The 11,943-nt window shown below is 41.4% G+C and overlaps 1 protein-coding gene across 1 annotated transcript in view; it reads right to left on the reverse strand.

Annotated features, from left to right (window-relative positions):
* Nucleotides 1-9,682, reverse strand: part of LOC121926053 (cystathionine beta-synthase-like) — a 30,883-nt gene extending 21,201 nt beyond the window's left edge. Inside the window, exons 1-3 of the mRNA XM_042458638.1 lie at nt 9,507-9,682; nt 5,695-5,801; nt 2,884-3,018 (exon numbers count right to left, since the gene is read on the reverse strand). Coding sequence (XP_042314572.1) covers nt 2,884-3,018; nt 5,695-5,801; nt 9,507-9,682 — 418 coding nt within the window. The remainder of the gene's footprint in view (nt 1-2,883; nt 3,019-5,694; nt 5,802-9,506) is intronic.
* Nucleotides 9,683-11,943: the final 2,261 nt, after the last annotated feature.

Consider the following 11,943-nt stretch of genomic DNA (forward strand, 5'->3'; position numbering starts at 1 on the left):
AGGAGGCTAAGTGTGGATGTTTTTGTTGTTAACTACCCTTGTGTTGATCTCGACTCATGGCACCTCTGTGGATAAGACATCTCCAAGACTCCCATTCCTCCACTGTTCTGCTTAGTTCCTGCAAACTCATACCCATGATAACTTAAAAGAGGGATGTAGTATTTATTTAAGTGGAGAAATGAGCTAGATTTCCCTGCTAGGGTGAATAAGACTGTACTGCCTCCTGGTGGTTTCATGTTCTGTCATTCATGTTTTGTTTTGTTTTGTTTTAAATAGAGGTTGTTATTACAGTCACCCCTCTGTTTTCTTGGGGAATCTGTTCCAGACCCCCCCCCCCAGCAAAAATGGAAAATCACTGGTATTGGACTCCAATGGCGGTGCATTCCTGCTGCACACAAGCCTCAGGACCATGCTCCATTGTGTTGCCCTCCGTTTGCTGCTCACATATTTCTGAGGGATGTGGACTTGAAGTCTGCGCAAATGGAGTGGTGACTGTATATCCATGGAGATGATCACATGCAACTTATCCTGTCCTATCCCCAGTGGGATAGATGCACACTTAACTGTCAATGATAGATCTTACTGCATTCTCCTGGGGCCAGGTGTATGCAGCCCATATATAACCCGTGCTTGTCCCCTGGCTTTTCAAGGATGGGATTTTCCCATCCTTGAAAAGCCACAGGAAAAGCCCAGGGTGCATATGGACTGCATATGTCCAGCCATGGGAGAATGAAAAAAGATCAGTCATTGACAGTTAAATATGCATATATCCCATTGGCATTGAGTGTTGAGGATTAGGACACTGAGAGAAAAGGATTCAAATCCCAGCTTGGCCATGGAAACTCACTGGATGACCTTGGGCAAGTCACTCTCTCTCAGCCTCGGGGGAAGGCAATGGCAAACCCCCTCTGAACAAATCTTGCCAAGAAACCCCCGTGATATCACTGTAAGTCAGAAATGACTTGAAGGCACACAACAACAAACGATAATTAAGACCATATTCAGGAATACATGAAGAGATTGAAAGCAGCACTCAGTAATTTGACATCTTTGTAGGAAAGCAAGCATTGAAGCTAGCTCCGATAGGAGATTGCAGAAATGCAGGAATGCAGAAGAAGAATGCTGTTGGACTACAACTCTCAGCCTATAAAAACTATATGACCTATAAAACCATATAGAATGCTGTTGGACTACAACTCTCAGCCTATAAAAGCTATATGGCCTATAAAACCATATATGGCTTGGGTCTAGGTTATGTGGAAGACCATATTGTACCACATAAACCTATCTGCAGTTATGTCTGTACAGGCCAGAATACTCTGGCAGCAGCCTGAAGTAGTCTGGCCCCAAAGCTGCCCCCAAGCTCCCCTGTTACCTGGACTTTCTGGAGCAGCAGCAGCATACACTGTGAGTTACTGTGTATGCCACTGTGAGCCATTCCCTCTGAGGCCAAAAACAAGGTGTTTAGTGTTGATCACATAGGTGGGCACCTCGCTCTGACCTCAGAGGGGGTGACTCATGCCAGCAGCAGGTGGCCCAGCGGGATGCACATGTGAACAGCTGCCCAGCATCACTCAGAGGTCCAAGGATTTTCTAAGAAGATCCAGAGCAAAAGATGGCTTGTTAAAATCTGTATTAAGGGTGATATAATGTGGGTTTGCTGCTGAACTGGGTATACGTCGTCTGAACAGTTGACAGTAGAGTCGGGGATTAATTAATAATAATAATTAATAATAATAAGTTGTTTTATTTATATACCGCTATTCCAAAGATCATAGCAGTGAACAGCAAGTAAGCTAATTAGCAACAGTCTGGGTACACATATGGCATTGTTCAGACTGATCATCTTGAAGATAGAGGGAGATGTTATTTGCCCCTTATGGGCATGGCTCCTGTCTTGAGATCTTTAGAGAAGGCCCTTCACCTCAACTCACCCTCTATTGTGAACAAGGGAAAGGATCTTTCAGTGGCTGCTCCCTGGCCCTCCTTCCTAAGAAAGTCTGTATTTTTCTACACAGTGTCCTTCCAAAGACAGACCAAGACTTTTTTGTTTCAACGGGCCTTTGAGAACTAAGTGGTGATGAAGACAGGCCTTTTCATAAGGTGCTCTCTTGTTTGCAGTTGTTGTTGCTGTTGTTTTTACTGTATTTGTTTTATAATTGCTTTTAATTCTATCCATGGTTTAATTATACTTCAACTTTGTCATAATAGCATGGCACCTTGTCTGTATTTCTTTGAACTTTTTAAGCAGGTTTGAATGTCAGAGGAAAAGGTGGGATAGAAGTAAAAACAAATAGTGGCGGTGATGGTGGATAACCTATTTTTTCATTTTTTTGGAGTTTTATCCCACAAAGCTCTTAATGGTCTTCAATCAATATGTTCTCGGATCCACCTGCGTGTGTGTGCATTTTGTGATTTAAGTCATTTCTGACCCTAAAAGTGACCATGTTGTGGGGTTTACTTGGCAAAATTTGTTCAGAGGAGGTTTGCCATTGCATTCCTCTGAAGCTGAGGCCACGTGACATGCCCATGGTCACCCAGTGGGTTTCATGGCCAAACTGGGAATTGAAACCCGGTCTCCAGAATTGTACTCCAACACTCAAACTATTACCCCCATGCTGGCTTCTCATCATGGAAGGATGCATCTTTATTTGAATTAATAATAAAGGTGAGCAGGGAGAGGAAAGCAAAGATATGTACAACCTTTGTTTCAATAAGTCCATCTATATCTTCCTGCAATGATGCTCCTCTCATCTATCATGTGGAGATGTATTATCACAATATCGACACTGATGTGATGTTAAAAATAAGAGCACCTTATATCACATTGAAAAGCAATTTCTTAAAACGTCCACAGAAGTCTTTCATGTTCATCTAACATACCTGTGTTTCCTGAGGTGGGCTCAATGATTGTGTCACCTGGTTTTAGGGTACCAGCTCTTTCAGCATCTTCTATCATCCTCACGGTGATTCGGTCCTTCACACTCCCTCCAGCATTGAAATATTCACATTTGGCCACTAGAAATTTAAGTCAAGCCCCAATTAGAATATGGACTAACAACCCTCATGTTATGTAATCAAAATGTCCAGGGAACAATTATATTTATAGGAAACTGATGCAACTGCGCACAGCATTGATAAATGTTCTGAGTAATTCCCAATGAAACATAGAACCATAGAATTAGAAGAGACCACAAGGGTTATCCAGTCCAGCCTTCTGTCATGCAGGAAGACACAATCAAAGCACTTCTGACAGATGGACATCCAGCTTTTGTTTTAAAATCTCCAAAGAAAGAGACTCCTCCACTCTCCAAGGCAGGGCATCCACTGTCAAACATCTTTTACCATCCGGAATGTCTCCCTAATGTTTAGGTGGCTCTTTTCCTGTAGTCTGAAACCAATGCTCCATGTTCTAGACCAGTGGTTCTCAACCTTCCTAATGCCACGACCCTTTAATACAGTTCCTCATGTTGTGATAGTCCCCAACCATAAAATTATTTTCATTGCTACATGCAAATATGTGTTTTCCGATGGTCTTAGGCGACCCCTGTGAAAGGGTCATTCAACCCCCAAAGGGGTCCCAACCCACAGGTTGGGAACCACTGTTCTAGACTCTGAAGAGCAGGAGACAAGTGTGCTCCATCCTCATTATGACATCCTTTCTAATATTTATGGCTACCATGTCAACCTCTTAACCTTCTCTTCTCCAGGCTAAACATACCCAGCTTCCTAAGCTGCTCCTTAGAAGGCATGCTTTCATGTTTTATCATTTTGATCACCCTCCTCTGAACATGCTTCAGCTTGTCCACATCCTTCTTGAATTATGGTGCCCAGAATTGGCCACAGTATTGCAGGTGAGATCTGACCAAAGCAGAACAGAGTGGCACTATTATTTCCTTTGATCTCTAGACACTACACTCCTATTGATGAACTGGTTGTAGTCTACAAAGACTCCTAAATCCCTTTCATGTGTATTGTTGTCACGCCAGATGTCTCCCCCCCCCCCCCATCCTATATCTGTGCATTTAGTTTTTAATGCCTAAGTGTACTGTTTTGCATTTTACCCTTGTTAGTTTTGGCCCAGCTCTCTAATCTGTTACAGTCATTTTGAAATCTGATCCTCTCCTTTGGAGTATTAGCTACCCCTCCTAATTTGGTGTCATCTGCAAATTTGATAAACATGCCCTCTATTCCATCACCCAAGTCATTGATAAAGATGTTTAATAGCACTCGGCCCAGGACACAATCCTGCTAGTCACTTCCCTCTAGGATGAGGAGGAGCAATTGTTGAATATCCTTTGGGTTCAGTTGTTCAACCAGTTACAAATCCAACTAACAGTTGCATTGTCTAGCCTATATTTTCCTAACTTTTTTGCAAGAATATCATGGGGGACCTTATCAAAGGTCTTACTGAAGTCAAGGCATGCTGCATCTATAGCATGCCTTTCATCTACCAGATGAACCTTCAGAAAGTCATGAAATGTCACGGTATCAGTTTAGTGAAAGTAATCAGTCTTATTCCAAATACTTCCCTTTCAGTAGGGCTGGCTCAAACATTTTGCTGCCTGATACATAGGACATGATGGCACCCATCCCCATTCCTGTACAAAAGCTGATTGGATTAGCAGTTTGAATGTTTCTTCAAGTGTTTCCCATGGGGCAGTATCCTTGGCTGTGCTCCTGATGGCCTCAGGCTAAGTTAGGGGGTGCAGGACATACAGTTTTCTCTTACAACACCTTGCTAGTCCTCCCAACATCTGCCACCTGAGGCAATAGTCTTACTCTTCCTAATTATTGGCTACCTCTGTCTTTTAACCACAATAATGATTGAGTAAGAGCAATCTCAAAAGATTGACAAGTTTTGTGGTTTTGTTCTGATATTATGGACCATAGAAAGAACTTTGCTGGGATTGAGCTCAGCTGTCTTCCATCATATTACTCACACTAGCCAACCCAAATAACTCTAGGAAGCCCACAAACAGGACAGGGGGACAAGGAGTCCTTTCCCTCTATTCTCCATCAACAGTTGCAAAGTCCAAATATCTCCTGTCTTATCAGCATTGTAATATAGTTCTGTCTGCAAACAAACAAAATTCTGCAGGATGTTGCCATGACAGTTAAAGAGGATCATTGTGCTATAACTGTATAGCATAAAAGGACCTAAATTCAGGATCCTCTGCTGAGTGAAACCAAATCATTGGGTGATCCAAACAGGGCTTCAGGTTTGCATAAATCTGCTGAAGGGGAGTGGGTAAGAGGCTACTGCAAATTTATTATGTAATAAAGATACAGGATGGTCCTCGGGAGGTGAAAATTTTGTCAATGGAGCTATTGAAGCAGTAGTGGAAAAAGCAGCACTTCTGGTAATTATTTTATCTGTCCCCTTTGACAAATTTCCATCTCCTCGGAAAATTGTCACCTCATTTTTTCACTTCTACTTAGCAGAGCATGCTAGCCTTCTCCAACTTGGCACCTCCTACCTGGGTGGAAATACAGTATTATCATTCCCAGAAGGTTTCTATCCGGGAATGATGGGAGCCAGGGTTGCATCCCTCTCAGGGATGCCATATTTGGGAGAGGTGCTACAGGTAAAGTCAATAATACATCATAAGTGCATATGTGATGAAACACTTTCCACTTCTACCCTAACTAGCTTCTGCAAAACCTGAGAAGTAGTGACAAAAAGATACTCACACAGCTCGCATTTAAGCCCATAGGCTTTTGAAATTGTATTGACACGGACCATTGGAGTGTGCCCAATTTTCTCCAAAATATTTGACAAAATCTTTGGTTCTTTTGGCCTGTAGTAAGAGAAAACACAAAAAGGGGGATTAATAAAATTTAGCACCATCATTTAAAGTAAAAATTAGCACCATTAAATAATAATAATAGTTTTACATCCTTTGTTTTCTCCTCCAAAAATAGGTCCAAAGTGATTAAGAATTTCATATAAAAACAAATGTATCAAAAGCAGTTTGAACAGTTACATTTAGGACCCTACTTAAATTCTGTGCACTTTGCTGGGACTTGGCTGACAGGTTGGAGATGTGCTGCTGCTCCTTCTGTCTTTCATCAAGCAGGGGAAGGAAGGAGAAAAGTATCCTGAGTTCATTCTTTGCAAGAGTCCTTTGCTTCTCTTGCTTCCCTTGAACTGATGGCCCTTCCTTTCCAGGGAGAAAAGTGGGAAGCCGGCTGCAACCTTTCCAGTTTGAGAATCTTTCTTCACTGGGGAGAAGCTTCTCCCTTTGCACCCGGTCATTGTGGAAGCAGAACTGAGAAGTCAGTCAAGCAGTGACCAAAAAGCCTCTCATCCGCACTGGCTTTTGCTGCAAGGCTGGTATAGACAAGAGGCTTCTCAGTTGCTGCTCAGCCAGCTGCTTCTCCCAAGGTGACCAGGTGCAAAGGGAGCAGTGACCAAGGTTGGTTGTTTTGAATTGGGGGGGGGGGGTTGCCAAGATTGTCACCCAAGAAGAAAGAGGGTAGTAGTGCTGGTAAAACACTGCTAAACCGTTAAGGAAGTGTGTATGTGTGAAAGCCTGATGCACTTCTTAGACATCAGGGGATCGTCAGCTCCCCTCCAGTGTCCCTGAATCGTTCAGAGAGAGGCAAATTCCTATGAATGGAAACTTCACAAACTGGTCTGAAAATCTTCATAGATCATGACATGTCACTCAAATCTTGCTGTTTTCTCTACCTCATGAAAACCAATCAGGAAAGGGGATGTAGAAAAAAATTAGCCACTCTGCTTGATCAGAGATGTGGTAGCTTAGTGGTGAAAACACCAATTCTGACGACTGTAACATCGGAAGGTTGGCAATTTGAGGCCCAAGTGCTCATTGATGGGGTGAGCTCCTGTCACTAGTTCCAGCTTCTGCCAACCTAGCAGTTCAAAAGCATGCAAATGCAAGTAGATAAACAGGTAGCACTTTAATGGAAAAGTAAAAGCATTCGGTACAGTGGTACTGGCCACAGGACCACTGGAGCAGTCCTTGGACAATGCTGGCTCTTCGGCTTGGTAACGGAGATCAACACAGCCCCTAGACTCAATTACGGCTAGATATTCACGTCAAGGGACTTAGGCCCAGTACAGATGGGCCTTTGCGACATGCTCGTCATGTGCTAGGGGTTGCCTGGGGGCGGAGTGCCCACACGCTCTGCAATCCTCTCACGTGGTGAGGGCATAACAATGGTGTCGCCCTGTATACATGGGCACCGCCATTATTATGTAAGTGCCATGCGGCATCCGCACAGCACCGAGTGGCACTTACGTAATGAGTGTGCCAGCGGTGCACTTGTTACACCACCATTGCAGCTTCTAAAGAACCCGCTTTTTGTGGGTTCTTTTTCTGCCGATGGGAAGCCACGTGGTTTGGTGGCTGCAGCTTCCCTCCAGCAGAAAAACAGGTGCCAGCAGACCGCCCTAAAAGGTCTGTACCACGCCTATCTTTACCTTTTTACTTGGTCAGTTGCTACACATGAATTGGGAAGAGATGAATCTAGGGATCTTAGAACTGGTTTGTTTTTTTTGTTTTTTTTTTTTTGTTTTTGTTTTTGTGGGGAGTGGGGGCACAACATTGCCAGCCAGGAAGTTTTCATTCTCACTATTTTCAGATATATATTACCATCAAGGACATATTGTACTGAACCCATGGAACCCTTCTAAAAGACATAGCTCACATTATAATAACAAAATCATCAAGGTGTCACAAGTGACTTCTAAATCCTTCTGCTTATCATTAACTCAGTTTATTGCGTGAAGCATTAGGTTACCGATTTATGTCATCTTGCATAAGTTCAAGTAGGGTTTTCCCCCCCAGTTTTGCAGAACATTTCCCATATGTTTTGATAAGAAGGACAAGGCTTACTTATTTCACCCTTCCCCTCTTGTCATCTAATGATTTGGTGCAAAATCAACCACCCTAAAATGGCAGCTGGGACTTCCTTAACTGTTGCTAAGTTTAATATTAGTTTTCACTTCTTGGTGGAAGCAAGAAGATTTCAGTACTCCCACTATAACAATAATAACAACAGCAACAAAAGAATAATAATTAAGAGAGAAAGGGGAAGAAGAGGTCATTTTTTGGTTCTCATTCTAATGTCTTAATTAAAAAAAAAAGCTACTCAAAGGTGTGAATAAAATGTTGTAGCTGGTGTTGAAGATTACCAGAAAATAGTCCAGGACAACAGAAACAGCATGTGGACATAAAAAATAATAATGAAAGACTACAGTGACAAATGTCACAACCTCTTTACACAATTGTCCTGTTTGGAAACCATATTGGAACAACAACAAAAAGTTTCCTTCTCCTCCTTTTCAAAATTTCTTAGCATTTTAGTGCATCAGTGAAACAGAAGTCTTGCACTGGCCCAATACAGACAGGACTGGAGCACAGCTTTGGCACAACTTCCGGACTCTTAGTTTGCATGCATCATTTAAACAGCATACCTCCAAAGTGACTCAAAGCAGCTTTATTTTGGTCTGTCTGTATGGGGCCACTATAACTCTTAGGGGAAAAAAATAAAAGAAAGGAGGAAAAAAATGGTTTTTCAAACCATAGCATCATAGGAGAAAGTACCTCCAGCACAGTACACCAAACTGCCATTGGAGATTGCAGCCTTCCGTCTACATTTATATTCTCTTCCCTCCCCCCCCCCCCATGTCGTTTTTGTTAGTCTAATTGGTTGGTTTTATTAAATTTACATCCCCCCTTTTTGTCTCAAAATGGCATGAGCCATCTATAATAGTGATAACATCCAAACAAAGAAATTTCTAGCACAAGCTTTTGGGGATTCCAGTTCACTTTGTCAGAAGCATCTGATGAAATGGACTGGAGTCCACTAAAATATGTGCTAGAAAGATGCCACAAGAAGCTTTATAAGCTTCTATGCTGATGCAGACTTAACATAGCTATGTCTTTGAAAATCCAAACAAAGTAGGGATGGGCAACTTCAGTGGGTCTAGAGACTACTTTTCTGTCCCTGGTATCATTTGGGACTGCATGGACATCCAAAAATTCACCAAACTGAAAAAAAGTGAAAACCAATTTTGAAAAACATTTTTTAAAAATTAAACAGTGAAGGCAGAGGCTGTAAGGCATTTAACCAGACAGTGGAATGGAAGGGGAGAAAGGCATCTTGTGGTTGCTCCCTATTCTGATCTACCATTTAGCCTATAGATTCTGGCTTGATTAGTGGAACCCCATCAGGTCAAAAATGCTACTGTTTAACACTAAGTTAGTAGTTGTGAATAGTTGTATGATCCAGGACATCTGAACCAGACTTGATAGAGAGGATACACACCAGAGCATTTGCAAATGCACTGCAAATGTACTTTGCACTGTGCAAACCACAGTGCACTGTATCTGAGATCAAAACTATAGCACCCTTGATGAACTTCCTCTTTGTGATCCTTCCACTTTCTTTAGAAGAACTCCTAAATGAATAAAGTTGGTGGGAGGGAAAGAAAAAACCTACACCAAATACTTCCAGCAACAGTAGCTACTTACAGAGGCACACAGCCATGAGGAGACTCTGAGATGGGTTTCCCTGGTTTCCATGTACATCTGCTGGCCAAATTGGGACGAACCCATGTGCTGTTAGTTTTGGTTTCTGAGCTTTCCATCTCTCCATTAAGGAAAGGACAAACTCGGATTGTTTTGTTGGATGTGAAAACAGAAGCCATTGTAAACTACAACAAGAATAGAAGAAAGAAAGAATGTTGATGAGTAAGTTCCAGTCAGTCATACCATGTCAGATTATTCTAAAAATGGACTTTATGAACTTTATTAATGATTGGTTTCCATTTATTATATACTTCTATCACAACAAAATTTCATTAATGGCGTCTCAATCATACATTGGTCTTTGATATGGCATTTTATCTGGAGCCATTATCATGTTGTCAAATAAAATAATAGAATAATAGATTCAATAAATGTATGGATACACAGATGGATTTTGTATATACACCTAGTCTGCTATATAGCATATTATCATTGTGTGTGTGTTTTTCTTTGATTATTTGGATATATTTGTTACCTTTTAAATTAAAATTTAAAAAACTAGTCCATTGAAGTGAGTGATAACAATTAAATTTATTTAGTAACATGTTTAATATGTTGTATATAGTAACATTTTGGAGGAGGCAGTGACAGAATTATAGTTAAAAACCTCTGTAAGTATCAAGTAAACAAATCGTAACAAATGCTACAAAATCCAAAACACTCTGGATTTGAAACTTGGATTTAGACTTCAGTGAACCCTGAGGGACAGTGATCACAGAGAATGGCCCTTTTATCAGATAACAGTAACAGCTTGAGCTTGTATAGTAAAAAAAGTTAACTTAAAGTGTGTTGATCCTATGCCATCTCCTAGCACAGAATGAGTTGCTTTGTAAAGCCCAATTGGAATGCCAACCTTCAGGTATTTTACAGTTCATAGGGTTTCCAGAATGATGTTGCAAAACTTCCTTTATTTTAGAATGTTTCATCCTGTATGCCACTCCCTTCTGTTACGGAGGATAGAAAGTTTTCTGCTCTGATGATAATTCAGGGGCTTCACATTTTTCTCAGCTTGGAAATTTGAGGGTGTATGTGCTTTCAAGCTGCCTGTTAAGTTATGAGTTTAGGGCTTTCTTAGGAAAAGAATACTCAGAGGTGATTTTGCCATTTCCTTCCTGTGAAATATAGTATGCAGCAGCTGGTATTTGTTGGCAGTCTCCACCCAAATACTAACCAGGGCTAACCCTGTTTAGCTTCCAAGATTAGATAGGATCTGATGCTTTCACGATATGTAGGCCACTTGGAAACTTTTTTAAATGAATAAAATGACACACTGAAGTAATCACTAACTAAAATGTGGTAGGTTGATGCTCTGAGTCCCAGAGGACTGGTCAGTTATAAACTGCTTCAGTGTCTGTAACTTTATTCTTCTTAAAATAATTGCCTCAGCCATCCCCCCACCCCCATCATTTCTGCCACACTACTGTATGTTAGAATGATACATTCAACCAAGTTCTTTGGTTTGGCACATATTGCAATCTATGAATTGACAGCAACACAATTAGATGTACACCCCAAGAAATTCTTGGCAACATAGTAATAATAATAATAATAATAATAATAATAATAATAATGATGATGATAGAGTTTATTTATATCTTCCCGCCTCTCCCAATTGGATTGAGGCAGGATCACAGCAGAGTTTAAAAAATACAATTAAAACATTACAATATTACAGTGCTCCCTCGGGTTACGAAATTAATTCGTTCCGCCGCGGCGTTCGTAACCCGATGCATTTCGCAAGCCGAAAAGGGCTTTCCATTAGCGCTGGCAAGCCGCGCGTTTGAATTTCGCGCCGAAAAAAAATTCGTAACCCGAAAAAACCTTCGTATCCCGGAACAGTTTTTTCCAATGGAACTTTTTCGTATCCCGGAAATTTCGTAACGCGATCAATTCGTATCCCGGGGTACCACTGTATTACCACACAAGTTAAAACCACAGTTAAAAACATAAAATCAACAATGATGGGGTCAGATGCTCTCGTTCCATACAGAAACAGTCTGTAATTCATAGAAGGTCAGGTGGGTATGCACGTCGAAAAAGCTCTGTCTTAACTGCCTTCCTGAAAATTTCCAGGGATGTAGCAAGACAGAGCTCTTCTGGGAGTCCATTCCATAGTCTGGGGGCAGCTATACTAAATGCTTTTTGGGAAGTAGAAACATATTTAGATGCTGGTACCTCTAACAATTTCTTCCCATTTGTTCTAAGAGTGTGGGACGGATTGTATAGGAAGATGAGTTCCCGTAAGTAACTCGGGCCCAAGCCATGTAGGGCTTTAAAGGTAATAACCAACACCTTGTATTGTGCCCGGAAGCTAACTGGAAGCCAGTGTAGATCTTTCAGAATAGGTGTTATGTGGTCAAATCTCGAGGATCCGGAGACC

Source organism: Sceloporus undulatus, chromosome 3 (assembly GCF_019175285.1).
Source record: "Sceloporus undulatus isolate JIND9_A2432 ecotype Alabama chromosome 3, SceUnd_v1.1, whole genome shotgun sequence".
Classification (NCBI taxonomy): domain Eukaryota; kingdom Metazoa; phylum Chordata; class Lepidosauria; order Squamata; family Phrynosomatidae; genus Sceloporus; species Sceloporus undulatus.